Source organism: Macaca nemestrina, chromosome 4, assembly GCF_043159975.1.
Source record: "Macaca nemestrina isolate mMacNem1 chromosome 4, mMacNem.hap1, whole genome shotgun sequence".
NCBI classification, from domain to species: domain Eukaryota; kingdom Metazoa; phylum Chordata; class Mammalia; order Primates; family Cercopithecidae; genus Macaca; species Macaca nemestrina.
In genome coordinates, this window is record NC_092128.1 from 15,549,796 (window position 1) to 15,552,238 (window position 2,443).

At 42.7% G+C, this 2,443-nt stretch overlaps 1 protein-coding gene across 1 annotated transcript; it reads right to left on the minus strand.

The window, feature by feature from the left end:
* Positions 1 to 493: 493 nt before the first annotated feature.
* LOC105471187 (taste 2 receptor member 40) lies at positions 494 to 1,535 on the minus strand. The gene has a single exon (XM_071094325.1). It carries the CDS (start codon positions 1,491 to 1,493, stop codon positions 522 to 524), a length of 972 nt encoding a protein of 323 aa, XP_070950426.1. The 5' UTR covers positions 1,494 to 1,535; the 3' UTR covers positions 494 to 521.
* Positions 1,536 to 2,443: the final 908 nt, after the last annotated feature.

The following is a 2,443-nucleotide window of genomic DNA, read 5'->3' on the forward strand; positions in this document are numbered from 1 at the left end:
TGGCAGCCTTTCTTTCCTGAATCTTCTTTCTCTGTAGCCACTCTGGTTTCCCTTCTACCCCATGGACTGAGTGCTGTGCTCTGCTTCACCAGCCCTAACTGTGTGTTAGTTGGGTGTCTTAAGTAGGATGATCATGTAATTCTTCATCCAGACCATGATATTCTTGAGAATTGAAGGGTGCTCAATTGACAACAGACAATAAACAGAGATTGTCCCTGGCAAACCGATATGTCTGGCCACCCTCTCCTTAAGGCTCAGGAGGAGAAGAAAGCAGAGAGATCTCAGGGCAGGATATGAATGAACATAGTTCGAGGAACTTTCAAAGTCCATCTTCAGGTTTCTTGGTTACTTCTGTTTAGAATCTCAAGTTAAAAATTCAGCTTCATGTTCATAAAAGGGTCACGTTTTCTGAGAAGTGTCAGAGCAGGTTTGGGAGAGAAGAGATGGGTGAGGAGAGAGTTCTACCTGAGGAAAAGGCAGAAGTGGTTGGACGAGGTCCCGCAGTCCTCCCTGAGTTCCAGTCACAGAGTCTGCCCTTTTAGGTAAAGAGGAACTTGGCTCTGAAACCGCTTCCAGGCTCTTCTCAGCCCAGGGTTGCCCAAGATCAGTTGTATTGAGTGGCCGGCAGGGTAGGCAGCCATGATGATCTTGCACAAAATATTCCAGGAACTGTAAGTGTCAAAGATGTTGGACATGGAAAGAAATAGAGCAACTGCATTGAAAATGTAGAGGATGAGAAAGTAGCTGGTGGCTTTGATGGCCCCTATGTGAGCCTTCATGCTGGGGTCCCTGGACCCTGTGGCATTGCTTCCCATGTGTAGGGTGTGTCTCTTGAGAGAGAGGATCAGCAGAGTGGCTGCCAGGATGAACATGATCAGAGGAATGAAGATCCCTATGTTATAGAAAAATACCAGGTTGACCATATTGGTCTCAGAGAAGTACTTCTTCTCCGTGGAGTTGTAGGAGGGGATAGGAATGGAGCTATTCACATACACATTGAAGACATCTTTTGAGAGAGGAAAGCTGAAGCTTAAGGAAACCAACACTGACAGCCCGAGGAGCCAAGGCATCAGCACTATGATTTTCCTCTTCATCAGGAAGAACAAAGGATGATTGAAGTTTGCAATTCTAAGACAATAGAAGACTTTGAGCCAGGCAGCAAACCAGAGATTGGAATGGTTCAGAAAGACAGTGATGACTTTGAAGAGGATATACACTGTGTTTTGGTTATAAACAATTCGGAATAGCAGACTGAAAATGTTCTCCAGCATCATCCAAATCTGTAGCAAGAGCCTGGAAAAGCTCAGCATCAACATAATGCAGTCACCAGTGGGGAGTGTTTTGCCCCTGGCCCACTCAGCCCCATAGATGGCCGTGATGAAGCCACTCCCAAGGATGCCAGTGATGCACTCTATTCCGGAGACCACCAAGGTGAAGATGACCTTGAACCTGGATATGTCTTTGTCTGTGGCATCTGTGTTCATGGTTGCCATTCTCTTTGATCTTGACTTTCAGGTTTCTATGCCAAGAACGGGTAACTGCTCTGCAATCTTCTGACCCTTGCTCAATGTTATTGTAATTTCCGCCCCCCTCATTAATGGTTATTTCCAATTTTTCTCCATTTGTTTATCACATGACGACAAGTTAGAGGTTTCACATGCAAATAATGAGAGGATCTGGTTACTGGGTCTGTCTCAGTTTTTCATAAAGATACATTTGTCTTGGGCTTTCAGAAGCTCACTGGAAATAATTTGAGACATGTTTCTAGCTCAATACCTTCCTACCTTATTTACTTTAAGTCCACATTTACCTGATAAGGCATGAATACAAGGCCTTTTTACTTGTCTCACAAGATCTCTGTTACCTGCTAAATTATTTGTAAAAGCTCATACAGCTTTTAAAATCTGTTTTCTCCACTTCTTTTCTTGTCTCTCTTATTTTGGGAGAGAGTTTTATTTTGATGGTTACCATGTTTGTGAATAAGAAATTCCCATACGCTCATATATGAACATCTTTTACTTAGAATTGAGTTTCTTCCAAAAAGGCCTGCTATTATAATGTCCTCAAATAGTATACAGAAAAGCCAAAATTGGATGCCATTCAAGTTGGAGACAAGGAAGTCTCCATAGTCCCAGTTTTTATTGTTTGTATACGTGTCATCAATTTCAGCTTACTGAGATCCCACATGACTATTTGAGCTCAGAATCAGGTAGAATGAGCCTGGGGAGAATTCAGTGTTTTGGACTTGGTGTTGAAGTTCAGAAATATGATAAGGTACTATAACTTGAAATTTAATTTCCTACTTTTTAACCCTGGCTGTGAACCAGAATGGTAGATGCCCGGGACTCATACAAATCTAGGAAATCAGAATCTGGACTAGGGCTCAGGCATGCTATCTTTTAAAAAAGCCAAAAGGTCTTGTTGCTCATAGTCAGGATTGAGA

Coding starts and splice junctions, on each gene's coding strand:
- LOC105471187 (XM_071094325.1), bottom strand. CDS start 1,493: ATGGCAACCATGAACACAGATGCCACAGACAAAGACATATCCAGGTTC.